The sequence below is a fragment of the Thunnus albacares genome, chromosome 6, assembly GCF_914725855.1.
Source record: "Thunnus albacares chromosome 6, fThuAlb1.1, whole genome shotgun sequence".
NCBI lineage: Eukaryota > Metazoa > Chordata > Actinopteri > Scombriformes > Scombridae > Thunnus > Thunnus albacares.
The window spans coordinates 23,649,288-23,666,958 of NC_058111.1; the positions used below are offsets into that span (position 1 = coordinate 23,649,288).

General features: G+C 40.3%; 2 protein-coding genes across 3 annotated transcripts in view; one reads left to right on the top strand and one right to left on the bottom strand.

Moving 5' to 3' along the window:
• Positions 1 to 17,671, top strand: part of veph1 (ventricular zone expressed PH domain-containing 1) — a 91,645-nt gene that overhangs the window by 14,687 nt on the left and 59,287 nt on the right. For both annotated transcript variants that reach the window (XM_044354674.1, XM_044354673.1), the window contains exon 4: positions 2,422 to 2,596. In XM_044354674.1, coding sequence (XP_044210609.1) covers positions 2,422 to 2,596 — 175 coding nt within the window. The remainder of the gene's footprint in view (positions 1 to 2,421; positions 2,597 to 17,671) is intronic.
• ptx3a (pentraxin 3, long a) lies at positions 7,592 to 15,997 on the bottom strand. Its single transcript, XM_044354675.1, has 4 exons — positions 15,607 to 15,997; positions 12,961 to 13,120; positions 12,231 to 12,694; positions 7,592 to 9,675 (listed from the first exon to the last, which is right to left on the bottom strand). Exons 1-4 carry the CDS (start codon positions 15,743 to 15,745, stop codon positions 9,011 to 9,013), a joined length of 1,428 nt encoding a protein of 475 aa, XP_044210610.1. The 5' UTR covers positions 15,746 to 15,997; the 3' UTR covers positions 7,592 to 9,010.

Consider the following 17,671-nt stretch of genomic DNA (forward strand, 5'->3'; position numbering starts at 1 on the left):
TATCTTCTTTTGACAATCGACTGTTCAGGGCTGCTTATGTACTCCGTGCAAGATTGTTCAAGCCCGGTTTGAGTTAACTTTGATAAGACATGGCTAAATTGTGTTAATGGAGCGGCTTGAGCCTCAAGTGAATGTCAACGTTCATTCAAACTGAGCTTTTTCAATTCAGCGATGGAATACCCCCAGATCTAAACCAACACATAAACACTAGTTATGCACTTTGTTTTCCAGGGTCTTTTTTATTGTTTGCTTGTATCTTTTCTTAATGCTGCAGATAAAGGTTACAGTTAGCAGTTATAAGTTGAAATGTTTCATCTCTTTATCATGTCAACATTAAACATCAGGTTGAAAGGTATTCTGGGTATTCTGAAGTTAAAGTAGATAAAAAACATTGAGGGAAAGTTGGTACACAAGTACAAATTATAATCTTTCATCATTGAGTATCATAAGTTAATGATACATCTTGCAACATATCCAAAGGTGGATTTCTGCTTTAAGAGCAACTATATTTTATGTAATCACTGCCAAAGGTCTTTAAAATCTAAATCTAATCTTTCCTTGTCAGACATAAACAGCTGAAAGGCTTAAAAGCAGGAGGAATCTCTCTCCTCCACCTTCTCTCTCTCCTTTTGCCTATTTCCTGTGGGAATGGGAATGTGCGTAATACCACCGTAATGAGACTGATTCTTTAGGAAAGGCACACACACACACACACACACACACACACACACACACACACACACACACACACAGAGACACACACACGGAGAGGTAAGACGAAAAGCTCTGACAGCAGCTCCTGGCTCTGATGTCCTAACTCCAGCAGTTATCAGGGGATCACTTCTCTCTCTTCCCTTTCTGTCTCTCTCAATCTCTTTTTATCTTGCTTTCATTCCACCCGTTTTCCTGTCTCTTTCTTTCTTACCTTCCTTTCCCTCCCGACTATCTTCATCTCTTATCTCCTCTATTCTGGCTTTGACTTCCTGTCATTTCGAATCTACAGATGTACAAACACTCCTCTCACCCTTCCGCTGACGCTCCCCCAGAGAGGAGAGAGGAGAGATGTAGGGAACAAACCGTGTACAGAGGGATATTGTTTGCACGCTGCTTGTCGGCAAAACACATCCATCCATCCTTGTGTGTATGAGTTGCTTGATCCGAGCGGAGCCTGACATTAAACTGTCTCTCTGTAGTAAATAAATCTATACATTCATACATGAGGAACATGCTAGGGGTCTCCCTACTGACTCTCACCTCACACCCACTGCAGGCAGCATTGACTCTACAGTATATGTTGTGTTTACCACTTTACCATTCAAATGCAGAGTGAGTACAGTGTGTACCTCGTCATATAACTTCATAAGCAATAAGACAGTTAGCTCAAAACTCCATTAATAACACATTAGGTTGTGCCACAGGTACTGTAGATTCTGCAGTTTTTGTTTTTTTATTTCATCAGATGGTGATTAGATATATTAAATTGATTGATTACTGGGAAAACCTTTTTGTGGAAGTGTTGTCTGCACTGACATCATGTGGCAGAAAAGAGGCATGGCAGTTCCATTGACTTCACTACCAATAAGATGTTCAGTATAAGAGTAAAGTCAAAATATGAACACCAAAGCTGCAGACTAAAAGCTGATGAAACAGAGTATCATATTTGACAGCGCGTATGTGTGTGTGTGGTCTGGGTGAGATGGATCGGCAATGTTCAAGTTCAAGCAGACCTCCGACTCTCCTGCTGAGGGTGCTAGTGCATTTCAGATCCCCTTCCTCCCACACACGTCTGTAAATGACAAATGACAAACTTCTGCATGGGGCTGCATCCCCAAACACAAATACAACACTCCCTCCTTCCCTTCCTCTCTGTATTTGCATCACATGGAGCGTTTTAAGTTGGTCTTAGCCTGTTTTAATCTGTCACTCGTATTGCTTGAGTTACTCATGGCTGTTTGTCTGAAATGACTAAAAATCTATTAAATGGGTAGATAATGAGAAATAAAGGCCAGCACTGTAAAAGCGAGCCCCCTTTGCTGTCTCTTCTCTCTATGGACACATGCAGGATTGGAGAGACCTGGATCCCCATCAAACAAATTCCTGTTTCTGTCAATGTGAGCCGCTCAGTGTCCTCCTGTTCTGTATTGTAGTCATCCTCGATTTGCGAAACAGCCTTTGTCTGTGCATATGAGTTGCATTTCCCAGTTTCTTCCTTTTGGGAATGCTAAAATATGGTTAGTCAGCTTAAAGGATCATACCAGTACTTTTTAATGTTTTTGCTCATTTAATCACATTAAAAATATACTTTGCATCACTGCTGATCATTTTGCTTGCTCCTTAAAATGCAAAGAATTACTTACTGTGAAAATGTCTTTCCCTGAATATATAAAGACTGATGTGTCTCTCTCACTTTTATCCTCTCAGAACTACAGTTGTCCTTCGGTCATGGTGCTGGCCGTCCCGGTAGCGGTGCGGTTCCTGCAGAGAGGGAATAAGGAGCTGAGCAGGAACATGTCCAGTTATCTCTCCCTGGCTGCTATAGCCAAGGCTGATCTGCTGGCTGAACACACAGAGGCCATAACACTCAGTGTGCTGGGAGGTAGGAAACATATACATGCTCGTACACACATAGAAAATGATGAATATTTTAATATTTATGCATGCTTTGCATACATATTAACATACATGCACACAAACACATCTGCATAAACAGCATAACCACTGTAATCCATACTGCACTTGATATTGCTGTTAAAAAGGGGGAAGTGACAAGTAGAGTAAGATGTGCAAACCTTCTAACTACGCTTTGACTGACTTTTGTTCGATATGAATTAGGTTCCCATGTGTTCTTAGCAAGCTTTACCCTTTTAAATCAAATTCTTTGCAATTCCTCCCCACTCCTTTTCTCTCATCTTTCTCAGTTTTGCTGCCCCAGATAGATACAGATCTTCTTAGACACTTAGGGAAATGTGTGTGGGGGCTTGTGCCTTTTGTGGAGTACAATCTATAAAGAGAAAGAACGGCGCAGAAAAAAGGGAAGCTCTGCATAGGAATGAACATCAACAGGAAACAAGTCCGTCATAGGCACTATTGTTTTTATATAGTTGTTGATGGTGGGTGTGTTGGTTTGGCCTATAGAAATAATACTTTTATGCTCTTACTTTGAGGGTCAGCTTCAGACCGGTAACAATGAAATTAACTGTTTTACTGGAGTGGAAAAATTGATTGCTGTTGTAATCACTAGTTGTAGTAGCAAACCACAGTCTTATCCTCTCATGAGCCGTAGTGAATACTGTCATAATAATTGCCAGCTCCTTGAGGATTATAATGACGGTAAATAGCAGCTGTTACAAATCATTTGCCTGTTAGCACTTTGATGCAGTGTGGAAATGAATATGTAAGATATTGTGGCGATAAAATGACAATAGCTGTTTGGTTTTGTGCAGTTCGTTTTTGCAGTTCATTTTTTTCTCTTCTTTACTACTTGATCAAAACATATAAAACAGGTTAATTGCTTTTGCACCTCGTCTACACATGTGCTATTGTATTCATGAACTGATGTAACTTTCCCACATATGTCACAAACACAGATTTCGTAATGCACATAGTTAACAGATCATTTGTTCATTGAGCCCCGCGACAACTCAAGTAAAACAAATGTGTTTTTCCACTGACAAAATAATAAGAATGCAGCTACGTTGTGTGAGGAAGTGCTTCTAAAATCAGAACTGTGATACAAAAATGCTTGAAAAATCCTCCAGGCGTGAAAGATGAAATTATCCTAAGGCATTGATCTGCATCGTTGTCAGTTTCCCTTCTTAACAGTTAAGGTCAAAGATGGAAACCCAGCTGACCCCTGGACAATGGTTAAAGAAAGATATTCCCTGAAACCTTTTTTCTGCCCTTTTAAGACTTTTTTTCAACACATACACTGTTCATGCTCATTAGTAGTTCCCTAAAGAGCTGAAGTTAGCACAGCCTGATGGAGATCTGTTTACCCCCCAGGCTTTTACACACATGTGCATGAACACACACACACAAACAGTGGGGCTTCACTTATTAGAGCACAGAAAACAGTTTACTTCTTCTTTTTCACATAGTGAACATGCTTTTTGCGTGGCTCAGTGTGTATTTACATGTGCAGGTGTTTTTCTCCGTGAATCAATCTGTACTTTTGGCAACATGTTGAACTAACACCTCACACACACACACACATGAATCACACACTAGCACGTGATACTAATCACCTCACACTGCACCAGAGTGAGGCGCCCACCGTGGTGATGCTCCCACCGAGCACATTTTCTGCCAGCAGCTCAGCACATGAAACAGCTTAGCTCTCTGCTGTCTGGTTCGGTTTGCAACTGAAGTTTCGCCAGGTTTTGGGCTTAGAGTGTCAAATAGTTGAAAGACACCTTACACCTTTGTTTCCGAAAAACGTGGGTGAAAATAGAGATAACATCTTGTCCCTGCCAACAGGAAAACCGGAATCAAGTATTTTTCTAATTAGAGTAGCTATATCAGTCCAATGAACGTCAGACTAATTTTTCATTTGGGTCTTGTGTTGAAAGTTCAATGGAAAAGTGTGTTGAGAAACATTTCCTGTAATGGCTGCAATATGCTGAACTCCCCGGTTTTTCTCCAGAAATACAAAGACATTAGATTTCTCATCACATCAAAGTAGCTAATTCTGCTCCATTTGCAAGATATTTAATCTAAAAAAGGATTATGTTTGGGGGCATTTGTATCTAATTGACTAGCTATTATAGTCATCTCCGGTGGTTACTGATATTGTTTGTTTCACCATAGTGCCAAGGATTCACCTTTTTTGGATTTTGTGACTCTAAACCAAGGGCAGGATGGTGTAAATTGAAGCCAACTCCACGCTTCAGATACATGTTTTACTGTTGCAGAACTTATTGCAGGTTTTTTTTTTGTTTGTTTGTTGGTTTCTGAGGCATTACCTTATCTCAGATATACACCCACCTTTTTCCAGAATTGACTTTTCTTTTAAATAAAGTTATATATTTATAGTTAATATTTAGGTTAATATTATTATACTGTGTTTAGCTGTCCAGTGTTTTCTTGGTGTTACTTTGACTGACTCGTCATGCAACTGAGTGTTACGCCAAAGTCAAAGTCAGTTCATTTGATAAAGTAGAGAAGCTAACAAAGAAGTCCCACACTGGTTGTAAACAGTGTGTAATATTAATACATTTTATTTGAATATTTCACACTTTTTAGTCCACACACTCCCATCAAGTTGCTGAATGGTCAGCTGAGATTTAGTCATAATATTTTGTTTCAAAACTTTGACTTTCCAATACATTTACGACACTCAAGTTATCACATAATATCACATTACACTGTAATCAAACACATTGATACACACAGTCATAAAGAAAACTGGTCCCTGTTTCTGTGCGTGGAAAAATGAGAAGAATGAGAAAAAGAAGAAAGAGGAGGAAAAGATTGGATAGAAAGAAAGTTGTTTGCAAATATGCACTAAAGCTCCCAGTGGCTGTGATCCAGCTTGACAGGAGGTGATGAACTGATGGTGGGCCTTATTAAAACTGGAATATGACACACACACACACACACATGCGCACACACACACTGAGAGTGGAGCGAGGATGAAAGGGAACAAGGCTTGAGGGCTTTATTATAAAAAGTTCAGATTTATGTTTCCTTGGGTAGTTTTTAATGCAGCTATGGCAGTTTCAAATTTTTTACCCCCTACTGCAACTCACTGCTGTGGCTCATCCACTTCGCTCTGAACGTTTCACCCTCATGTTGCGTTTTAACAATCCTGGACCCTCTAACAGCTCTCTTCTTCCCGTTGGAACCTCAACATAAACACAGCACAACATAAACACAAGACTGCAAACACACGTAAGCATCCAGAAACGTGTGCATACACATGCAGCTCATGGAAGCAATAACAGATGACCTCTCCGTCTCTCCCAGCAGCAATCTGTTCAGGAAGTGAGCTGATGTAATGGGGGTTTGGGTGAGGGTGACGATGGAGGGTGTGATGCGTTGGTTAAACAAGTATGTGTGTCTGATACTAAAGCCTGAACTGCACAGTGAGGTTCATGACGGATGTGTGTGTGTTTACTAGTTAAAGGAAGCCAGCAGGTTTTATGTGAAAGTTTTACAGCCTGCTACAGTAAGCCACAACAGGGCTCAGCCATTTTTTAAATGTCACACACACACACACACACACACTCACAGCTGTACCTGCACACAGACACATATGGCATTGCTGTGGCCCCATACAGGGCTTTAGAGCCAAGAGTTCCTTCCTTTTCTAAGTAAAACCTGATATCTTAAGGTAACAGTAAAATTTGGAATGAGTCATCTGTCAATGTTATACCTCTTTTTTGGCTCCCCCGCTGCGAAACATATGTAGTTACTGTATTCTTTCTTGTAAGGTTTAGAGAAGGCAAAATGAGGAAAGTTGGAGGGGTGAAAGATGACGTTTCTATTCCGTAACACGTCACAGCGGTTGTAGCTGCAGGAGAAACCTATGATATATCACAAATGGGCCTGAATGTGCCACAATAAACTATAAACATATGTTAGCAGCAAACAACTTGCATTTCACTCATTCGTCTTCTCATTGTCAGACTATTTTGATCACAATGATGTAAAATATAGTGCATAAGGGAGTCTTTATATTGTATACCTTGAATTATTATTGTGTCTACAGATGGGTGAAACATGAAAATAATTCACTTTAAAGGAAAAAGCAACGTACAGTTGTTCCACCATGAGCCTCCAGAACAGCATCAGCGCTCCTTGACGTAGATGAACACCATTCCTCCTCATTCGATGTTTTCATCATGATGTCGGCTCAAAATTTCCAATATATGTTCAATTGGGTTGAGATCCCGTGACCATGAGCATATCATTCACATTATTTTCATACTTATTAAACCATTCAGTGAGCCCTTGGACAGGTGCGTTGTCAACCTGGGGTAGAATTGTTTCATGGAAAGATAAAGGGGATCATTTGGAACATTTTAATGATTTGCAGTGATTTTTATCTCTCACATGTCACTAAGAATTATCTGATGATAATTTCGTAATTGTGTCGCACCCGCATCTGCATACATTATGATTCTCCACTTCTATATGTGCTTTTCTGTGAGTGACCATAAATGACAGTTAAGGTATATTGTTATACTGTTGATACAGTGCACAGTAATGTCTACAGTTTGCTAGTATTAGCTAACATTAGTGACCAAGGCTGTAGCAGTAAACCCCCCCAAGTGTATTGGAATGAGAAAAGGTTCATTTTATTGCTTATGAATTTAACTTTTCATTTGTAAGTATTATTTCTGCTTTAAAAGCAAAAGAAAAAAATACCAAACTCTTCCAAAACACTCAGCAAAAACAAAGCTGAGTGACAAAGACATAGAAAAGAAGACGTACTACAAAGAAATAAGACATGCATAAAAAGAGACAATACTATTCTTGTTGAAAGTCTGTGAGCAGGAGTTCACCTCACTTTTAGCCACAAAGTGAGAGATTGTCTTAATAAGATTTTGAAAATGAAAGAAATTAAAACACTGATTATCCAACAAGGGAATATATTCTAACTTGAAATCTTTATTCATACATCACTCTCCATTCATCCAACCATGTTATGTAAAATATATTTATGTACAAAATACATTCATTTTCACCTGTTAACATCATTAACAAGAACAACAAAAGCAATGTACAGTATAATACAAGACAGCTCAATTCATAAAAGATTAGACTGTGTAAACATTGTCCTCAGTTTTTTTTTTATCAGATTCATAAAAACAATGTCAATCTCAAATAACAAATATAACAATTATACTCTTATTGCTTAATGCAGTATCAAAAAAGGAGACAAACATATATTACCCTACTTTTAAATGCAAACTACAGAAAAACTAACAAAGCAGAAATAAAATTATATAACTCATATGAATGTAAACATGTCGATGATTATAAGTTTGGTCTTAAAAAAGCTTTAAAAGCGTTCACAAATTTAAGAAATTAGTAATAATAATAATAAAACACTAAGTTGCTAAAATCATTTCTACAACTTTCTTTGAAGCTATTTCTACAGTTACTAGTTGGCCATGCTTGAAAGGAAGCAAGTACAGCAGTTTTCAGTCTCACAAGTGTTTGATAGATCATATGTTGCGCTGCACATCACATTACAAAACGTTTCTAACATTTCTAACATTAGTATGGTACCTCTGCTTTCAGCTGTAACAGGGATAGCTGTCTAGTCTTCAATTTCTAATAATTATACCTACAAGACCGCAAAGGTAGGAAAGCTAATACTTTATGGCGAAACAGGTTTTGCATTGAAAATAGATTACCTACACTCGCTGTTTCTGTACAAATCTAGATAGAAAGAGGGGGAAAAGGCATTGTTACTCTAAAAAAATACATCACTCTACAATTACAAGATAATCTCTTAACTGTCTGTGACCTCTTATTTTCTTCTCCTGCATGGCTGTCCGGTGATTACTCCTGTTTACTGGCTCAGAACCACGTTCACTTTAACAATAGACTCTTTGTCTTTCTTGCACTTTAATTAAGTCTTTGGTAAATGCTGCTTTCTGCATCACATTTCCTGCTACAATGCAAGTTTACTAAGCTGAATGTACGTCAGTGTTGGAGTGTGCGTGTCACAGAGTGCAGTGCGTGTTTGTTATGGCCTCAGTTCAAAAGGTTATGTTAGAAAAATAAACTTCAGTCTCTCATAGCATTGGCTTACTCTCAATCAAATGTGACACTTTCAGGAGAGTTCATTGCAGCATTTCAGTTCATGGTAATGAAAGTGATGAAGATGATGAGGAACGAGACAATCTTGATAGCAACATAATCGTTAAAACATCAAACTATGGGGACAAAGATGATAATGAAAAAGCAAGCAGTTGTTTCCTCAGTTTTGGCATGAAAGCTTATTACGATGTTGCTGATGTTCACGATGACGATGACTATGATGATGCTGATGAGTCTGTTAGTTGATGAACTGAGCACCTCCATGTGGCACCATCTCTGTCACGCCCCATGCCACTATGTTCCCCCTCTGCTCGCAGCCCTGGCCCTCCTGCAAAGCCAGCTGGGAGATCTCTTCCTCTGACAGCATCTTGTCCCACATGTTCACTCCTGTCATCTTTCCTGCGAATGCCAGCTTGGGATCGAACCCTGCCTCAAACCCTGGCACCACGTTCCCGCTGCTTGGAGACAGAGGGCAACAGCCGTTCCTTTCTTGCCCCAGCTGGAGCGAGCCTCCGTCGGGTAAGACGTGTCCCTCAGCCACTCCGGGTGTGGAGGCCACCTTTTTCCCACCTGCCCACAGGGATGCCAGGCCCTGCTTGGAGGACCAAGCTCCACACAGGTGGATCCATTCCGATGCCCTTGACGGGTTCACCACACCCCGTGCCTCCACCAGGTGAGCCTCTCCTCCAATGGTCAACAGGACCGAGGTTTGGCCGAGCAGCAGCTGGATCTCATATGGGTTCCGACGGTTGCCATAGGTGAACAGCACGGTTTTATTGGAGATGGTGGTGGGCTTCACCCACAGGCAGACGGTGAAGGAAGACAGTGAAAGAGGGACGTCTGGTATGACAGAAGTGTAGATGCGACGGGAACGCATGGGGAAGAGAAGCGCCATCTCACAACCTATGCAACAAGAAGTAGTAGAGGTCATTGTCACTAAATAAGAATCATCTCATGCAACTTAGTTTGTCTGAGAAATGACAACTAAAATGTGCAGGTCACTGACAACAGGATAGAAATTATTTCAAGTGTACCCATCTTAAACAGTTGCTGGATGTCCTAATAATAATATAAAATAGTTTAAAGTATGTCCTTAACTCCTACAACTTAACAGTTCTTTTCAGATATATTGATCATATTCTGAGGTAATAATAATAATAATATGCCTTTATGCAGATGTGAAATCAACTTTGATAACTATAGCATCTTTAACACAGCACAGTTGATTCAAAGAATGTTACTGAAACAGTGACAAAGAGAATAAAATGCATGAAGCTGAAAGTAAAAAAAAAAAAACATGCACTCAATCAGTAACAACAAATCAGTTTTAACTTTAACCAGCAAGAATAGATTAAGATGTCTTGGTGGTGCCAGCGTAAAGACTTACAGGAGTCAAAAATGATTTAAGTTGATTGAAACTGGGTTTTGTATTTACTTGTTTATCAAACGTAAGTGCTAGATAAAACATCACTCCTACATTTTCTACATATAATTATTTCAACATTATTATCATTCAGCAGAAGGTTTTGTTATGTTTGTTTATTTAAAAGGGGAGATAAAGTTGGATGCTAACAACATAACAATAAAAAGAAATTGGGCCTGATATTGAACCCTGGGTATCTCCGCATGAAATAAGGGTTGAGGATGAGACTCAGAGTTTGTTGCTGTATAAGAGAGATACACTATCCATTAACTGGGGCTGTACAACATAGATTGGAAAATTGTAAACATTAAGCTCTACAGATGCTTCTCAAGCCACATGATGCACTCTCCTCAATGTGGCCACACTGAAAGCTTTTTTGAAAAGGTGCATCTGGTGGCAGCATTGGATATATAAGTCGGGTTGAATGAGAGACAGTTGTGCCTCAGTTTATATGAGATCATGAATCATGGAGAGTTTCTTTCCTGCCCCACCAACACACAAACACACTTCCCTCTTGGGTCATCTGATTCATTGGATTTCACTCCTTTTCTTGTTCTTCCCTGTTTTTACACATTGAAAATACTCACTCACAATCAGTCCCTTTTAAACTCTGAGTGAAGCCTTTATGGGCCATTTAACCTCCATTACTCAATACAAAGTACAGTAAATGCATTTTGTGCAGAAGAGCTCTGTTGGAGGTATGAACTTGAGTGTTTGTGTGTATGCAAACATTTCAAACATTTAAGTTAAAATGTGGAAAGCTTATCGTCCCAAAATGCGTCATTCACTTTACAGATTCATTCATTGTCTTTAAAGTGTTTTTTTTTTTCTCCACTCAACTCTCTGGCTCGGTCTGCTTTCCCTCTCTTCCTCTCTCTCTCTTCTCAGCTGCCCTCCCGTTAGCAGACACACTCCTTCCCTACTAAAACTGGAGATTCCAAATATTGATGTTACATTTGTCTCAGGTTTCTGCCACTCAGAAAATAATGGTGAAAAAAGGCATTTTGAACATGCCAAGTGTGTGTGCTCATGATAGTTCCCATCTGGTTCTGCTTTTCCAGGGTGCTTTGGTGTGGTTTTTGTGGTGACTGGCTAATGATTACACCTCCCTCTGGTCAGTATGTAGGCTAGATTTACATGTATGGCCTATAAAGGTGTCTGTGCATGTGTGTGTGTGCATGCTGGGGTTGCAGAAATGAGTGATATAACCTATAATGTTTCTTTTTTTTTTTTTTTGTTTTAACTTGATTAATCAGTTCATAGGAAGTTGTCTCAATGAAATTACTTGGAACAAAACCTGTTCCAAGTTGTCTTACTCATGCTGACTCACATAACTTACAATATTATTAGTCAGTTGCTTTTTCAGGATTGGACTGTATACCAGGGTAGTAGCTGTTCTTGAAATAGATCTGAGAATAATTTCCGTCAGTCCAGTAGGAGTTCTGTCCAAAGACTGTGTTTGTGTATTATCCTTATCTTTATGTTTAAATATCTGTTAATGCAAATAGCTGAAGGGAAGGCAAATGTTTAGTTTGATGGATGAATTTCCAGTCCCCCTGAGCTGAGACTTTAACCTAGAGTCTTTTTTATTGAGTGATGACTCACCAAAATGTGTTAATAATAAATTTTAAACAAAGCATTGTACATCCGACCCCATACCTGCCCACTAGCATGTCTTCTCCAAAGTTTGACTTGGCCATATCAACAGAGAATCATGTTAGTAAGTGAAGGGAAAAGGATAGGTTGTTACTTGAGGAGAATAACACGCCCGGAGAAAGAAAGAATAGGTGGAAAAGGTATTTAGGACAAACGCAAGCTGCATTATTAGTCGTTGAATGTTCAGAAGGCCTGACAGGGGGCGTCTCATTCTTCTACTTGAAGCATGACCTGAATGTGTCAACGCAGGAAAAAACTGAGGGTGGAAGGTTGTTTGGGTGGCACTCTTGAGAGAAGTCAAGACAAATACAAAGAAACAGACACAGGATGACACAGAGACTGCTGAGGTGAGAGAAAGATGAGAAGTTGGATATCTTACCTGCAGGTAGGTATCTTTGCCTCGATGACCTCAGCACCTCCTGGAGCTCCACTCTTGTCTCTTGCAGCGCAGCCAGCACCCCTTCCAGAGCCACCTCTCGTGATGTGACCTCCTGCTCCCGGTGCCCAGCCCGTCCACCCTCTGGAAGCTGGAATCCTGTTTTTGAACTCATCCCCATCCCGGCTCCTGGGCTGGTTAAGCAGCTGGTCTCCAGCTTGGCAAGTCGGGACGCTTGCGTTCGTGCTGCAGAGAGAAGCTGCTGTAGCATCGCCTCCAGGTGGTTTGAATTCCCGACAGAATTCCCACTGGCGGCAGCAGCAGCAGCAGCAGCAGCAGCAGCAGCCTGATCTCCCTGTTTGAGGCGCTCCAGGGTTTCTCTGAGACGGGCCTCCACCTGCAGGGCCATCCTTCTTCCTGCTGTCTCCACCGCAACCCCACAGGAGCCACCGTACTGGGCTACAAACCTGACCAAAAGAACCAATGTAAATGATCTGCTGGAGGATCTGAAGAATCTTATTAATTTAACCCTATAAACAAGATTCTGTAACACTAGAATTTAGCCTGAAATCAATCTCATATTTCCATTTACATTATAAAAAACACGGACATTAAAATGAACTGGATGAATTCAGTGTACTGGTCTTAAGTATGCTTAAGTTGACGGGGAGCGCAACTATCATAAAAACAGACCATCATCACTATGACTGCTCATTCATTCAGTCCAACCAACCTCAGCATTTCGCCACGCAGCGACCCCATCTCCACCTTGACGATGTCATCGGCATACTGAAGCAGCATGGTCTCCCTCATCTGACTGTTCTCCAGCATCGAGAAGATTTTGTCCCATTTGGTCAGGTCTGGAGAACTGCAAGGGGCTACGCTCGGTGTGGCTGGAGACAGGGATGGTGGAAAGAGAGAGAGAGAGAGAGAGAAAAACACCTTTATATTCTGCCCTTACTACAGAAGATCGATGGAGAAGTGAACGTCAGATGTGCAGAGTTGAACATACTATGAGTTCTTCAACTGTGAGAGCAACTTTAAGGTCATAATTTAAAGAAAAAAGACAGAAAATTCTGTGTTTTTTTTCAGTCAAGTCAAGATAAAATGGAGATATTTGGTTGAGCGGCAGGTAAAATGAAGAGCAAAGGTGATACAAAAGAGGAAGTCAACTTGTCAGGACAGAGATAAGAACGTGAGAATGAAATAGGACAATCGACTCTTAGATCAAAAGCTGTGGCTGCTGCTTTTCCTGCGAGATCATCCGGCTTTCTGTGTGAACAAGGAGAAAGAGGTAAGGAAAAGGAAAGGGAAGACCTGGTGAGAGATAACAGGAATAAAGAGAAACATGGGGGAGGACCACAGATCAAAACAATCCGGGAGTGAGAATAGCTGTCACACTGTTTTGATTAACTTTTAAGCCTCTCAAACTCTGTTTATACCTGCAAAAGTATTCTGGTGAGGTATTATCACAGGACTGCAGGTTTTGTTTTGGCTGCCTGTCCCCGAGGTTCAAAGTAAATTAAGCAGAAGGGTAATCATGCTCCCTCGGCTTGGAGGTTACTGTGGAGTGACTTACTAAATTAAAAAAAACTTAGGTCAGACAGAAGTTTATAAATTATTTTGATGGCTCTGTGAGTGAAGTGTAAAAAATGAGAAGGAAATTATTATTTTTATCTCTTTTCTTTGACCCTGTGGAGTACTGTGGACCTGATACTCCAAAGTAAGTTCTGCTACTGCTCCTCTCATTTTAATTGGATTACTGTACTACTGTACACATTAAATGGTACTCATTTTTTAGAGTCTGACTGCCTGTCTAAGTTTAATTGGTTAAAATGTATCTACTGTTCTTCAGTGAATGAATGAATGAGTTTTTATGTCTTTTGAAAAAGACGAAACCACCCTTCAGGGTTATAAGACACCATCCAAGTAGTACATATACAAATTAATATTATTTAAGTTTTATATATCTGCCATATGTTTTTAGCCTGTTATTCTCCTTAAAATGACCTCTCTCATGTTGCCCTCATTAATTCAAATTCCTCTCTGAGATTCAGAGAATGGAGCAGGTCAGAAGCAATGAGCTGTGTCTTCCTCCAGGCTTTGACCTCTGCCCTTCCTCACATACCTGCACACTCACTGTACTTAACTCACGTGACTTACTTTTTCTCTTTTATCCAGGAAGCCAATTATGGGTTTTTTTTGTGTGTGTTTATTTCTTTCTGCCCTTCTTGCTCCCACTATCTCATGCTTTTGGCAGGCATAAACAAACTGGCATGTTTTCACTACCTCTTTTTTACTACAGTGCTGTAATATGTGCGTGATTGTATTGTTATTTTTTCAAGCCACTCTCGTAGTTGCCTTCTTCAATCAGCTTTAATCACATTGCAGGCTGCACTGCCCAGAGCAACATGTTAACTGTTGGTGCTGCAATTATACCTCCTGCCGGGTTTAAAACAACAAACAAATGCAAAATGTAATCTGTGAGACACACACACACACACACACACACTCATGCACTCACCCACTCTTTCACACACGCATTCTTGTCTCTCTCAAACATTCACTCTGTATTATACCTCACAAAGAAATAGCGATGCTTTCCAAAACAGCTGAGAGAAGAATGTCATAATGATACAGCGTTTCTGTGATTGGTGACCAGTCATTCATGCTGTAATATGTGTTGGTCCTGGTTGGCAGCTGAAAAAAAGCCCTTTGCTTTTCTGGCTCAGCATATTCTTTGATGCTGCTGGTCTCATACACAAACTCTGCCTCTGCCAGCAGTCTGTATACAGTACAGGCTCTGGTACTTCTTTCTGTCTATCTCTGTATTTCAAGCGGATTTTTCAGCACCACAAAGACAAAATTTACTCTAAGAGAACAAGACAACTAACAGCCGTGACTCTCTCAATCAAAAAGCAGCAACATTATCACTGATATCATACAAATGAATCTCTTAATTAGTAGATAAATGTAATTAAATTCACTAAACCAAACCACCAACCCTTCAAATGTCTTTTCCTCTCTGTTTCTCTGCTGTATTATTGGACTGTAACTGCAACAGCTTTGGGTTTATTCCTTTTACTTCTGTTTCTCTTCCATCTCTCCTACTTTCTTCATTTTAAAGTCTCTGCTTTTACAGTATACGTGTGACGTGAGATCATTGCCAGCATGTCAGATGTCGATTTTCACTGTATGACAGTGACCATCTAAGGACATTTAATCTAATGTCCTGATCTTACTTCTCACACTAAAGCAAGCATCAACACTGAAGAAATTGATTTCACGCTGAATTTAATTAAATTACAACTGTGGTCATATATCTCAGTCATATAAGCCTTATGTTACAACACACACACACATACGATTTAACACTTACGTTCTGGCGTCTCTCCCTCTGTGATTTCATTGTAGTAGGTGTCAGCATAGTTGACCTCGATATCATCCTCATAGGCGAGAGCCAGACACACACACACCGACAGCACACACACTGCCTGGGGGAGCCTCCACCGAAACATGCTGCTGCTGGTGCTGCCGACTGAGTGTGTGAGCGTGTGAAAGAGTGAGAGAAATGTATGTATGTTTGTGAGGATGAATGAGTGTTTTCTGGTGAGTTTAAGGTCCGCTCCTCTGTCTACCTGCTTGTCTTTACCTATGTGTGCGTGTGTACATGTGAGAGAAGGCTTCAGTCAGGTTGTGTGTTTTATTTGTCTGTGCTGCTTTTATCTGTCTGTCTCACTGTCTACAGCGCTGCAGGTCCACCACTCTCTTTTTCAACCCCTCACTCCCTCATACAGTATTGGTCCCTCCTCCCTAATGACTCTCCCCCTCTCCCTCTCTCTCTCTCTCTCTCTCTCTCTCTCTCTCTCTCTCTCTCTCTCTCTATCCCATTCTCTCGTTAAATGCTGAGCAATCCTTTGGCAGGAAGCCTGGCAGTGTAGAGTACAACCAGAGTGACTCACACAAACTCTCTCCCACAGACACACACACACATTTGTATTACTATACAGTATTTATAAGAACTTCTCATTGATTTTACTGTAGTTATCTATAAACTCTTCTCTTCTCCTCATTCGTTGACGCCTATTCTTAAAGGATAATTCCAGTTTACTACAAATTGAATCTTATGGCCGTCATTTTTGGGAGCATCTTGTGCCTTTAATTAGAGAGCTAGATAGTGGAAAAGAGAAATGACGACAAGACCCAAAATGGGGACACCACAGCCACGATGGGGATCCCACTTTGACCATCGTCTTTATCAGTTATGACAACAATATACAAACCAAAGTAATCGGTCAGGAAGGAGGTCAACATCACTATAGAAAATCTGACACAAGCAGTCAGAAAATCAGTCAGGTTGTACACAAACCAACAATTAAGTCCGATTATCTAAATCACTTTATTTGCAGGTAAAACTGAAAGTATGCACACCTGAAATATTGGTTATCACCATTTATTGCTCAGGAGTTCATTACGTCAAAGTTGAAACTAGTTAGCTGGTCAATAAAATATATATTCATATTTTAAAACTAACATTTTGGGTAATTTTTCCGTTCACTTTTGTCTCCTTTCCCAAATGAGTTTGGTTCAACTGGGACTTTGTTCAAATCCTGCGTGATTGTTTCACTGCTCGTATTTCTTGCTCTGTTGGACTAGCAATGTTCCCACTTTTCCACATTTCAGAAATTACTGTACATTAGGGACTACAATGTTATCATTACCCATAGCTAAAACTACAAAAATAAGATCTGAGTCATAATAAAACAGAATTATTCTTAACCCTAAACTGCTCTAACCCCAAACTGTCTTTGATCCTGATTTCTTACATTTAACAGTAAAACTCTGTTAAACCCCATTATTACACAAAATTGTACATTCAAACACATCAGAAAATGTTCTTTGAGTAAATGAAGAAATGTTAGGAAACATCTTAAAATGTCTGTCCTTGTGAAAACATTTGGCTCTCACAAGTATAGAGATGGAAGAGCAGTGCCCCGGCTTGCGAGCGAGGCGGTGAGTAATGCGTCGTTGGAGGTAGCCTGCATGTCGTAATCAGATATAACTGTAGCTCCTGCGACTCACAGAGAGAGAGAAAGAGAGAGAAGAGGGAAAAGGTAATGGAAGGGGGTGGAAGCAGGGAAGATAAACTTTCCTGATTTCTGCCCCATGCAGAGATGGTTGGTTTGTGTGTGTGTGTGTGTGTGTGTGTGTGTGTGTGTGTGTGTGTGTGTGTGTGTGTGTGTGGGTCCAGGGACGTTTGAATGGAGCCCAGACATCAGGGGTTTCTAAAAGGGTTTATTGTTCTCCGTTCACCATGTTTATTTATTTATTTGTCAGCCTCAACATGTGTGTGTTCATTCTGTATGTGCATCTGTATGATGTGAGTGTGAACTGTATATTATCTTGTGTGTACGTGAGTGTGCTTTTGTGTTTGTGTGTGTGTT